This window comes from Buceros rhinoceros, unplaced genomic scaffold, assembly GCF_000710305.1.
Source record: "Buceros rhinoceros silvestris isolate BGI_N320 unplaced genomic scaffold, ASM71030v1 scaffold42537, whole genome shotgun sequence".
Taxonomy (NCBI): domain Eukaryota; kingdom Metazoa; phylum Chordata; class Aves; order Bucerotiformes; family Bucerotidae; genus Buceros; species Buceros rhinoceros.
In genome coordinates this window covers 1,017-1,430 of record NW_010424770.1, presented here as the reverse complement: position 1 = coordinate 1,430, position 414 = coordinate 1,017, and the positions used below count along the sequence as shown (strand labels likewise).

At 61.6% G+C, this 414-nt stretch overlaps 1 protein-coding gene across 1 annotated transcript in view; it reads left to right on the top strand.

Annotated features, from left to right (window-relative positions):
• The window catches only part of LOC104497620 (coiled-coil domain-containing protein 39-like), a gene marked incomplete at its 3' end in the record, with an annotated part of 4,463 nt that extends 4,299 nt beyond the window's left edge, over positions 1 to 164 (top strand). The window contains 1 exon segment of the mRNA XM_010140890.1: positions 46 to 164. Within this exon segment, the coding sequence (XP_010139192.1) occupies positions 46 to 164 (119 nt within the window).
• Positions 165 to 414: the final 250 nt, after the last annotated feature.

The window sequence follows — 414 nt, the reverse complement described above, 5'->3', positions numbered from 1 at the left end:
CTGCTGCCTTTGCCAAGTCAAGAACTCTGGGAAATGTTCGTTCAGATTATTCGGGACCTGGAGGAGGAGATTGGTGACCTGAAGAGCAGCATCCAGGCACTCCGGCAGAGTGCAAGAGACCCCGGAGAGCCGGTCTCTGCTGATGTTCTTCTCCACAGAGCGAAGTAAGGCCGGGCAGTGGGCAGGCACAGCCCCTCCTCTGTGGCCTTTGGGCTGCAGGGTCTGGCATAAAGGCTCGTAACCTCACCCTGTCACATCCACAGCCAGCCCCGGAGATAAGCCCGCAGTTACGCTGGGTCCTGCCTGGGACGACGGCTGCAGGGTCGCGCGGTCTTGCCCGGTCCCGGCCACGTCCCTTCTCTCTTCTGGGCCTCCCTGTGTGCAGCCGGGGACCGTCAGGACTCTCCCTTCATT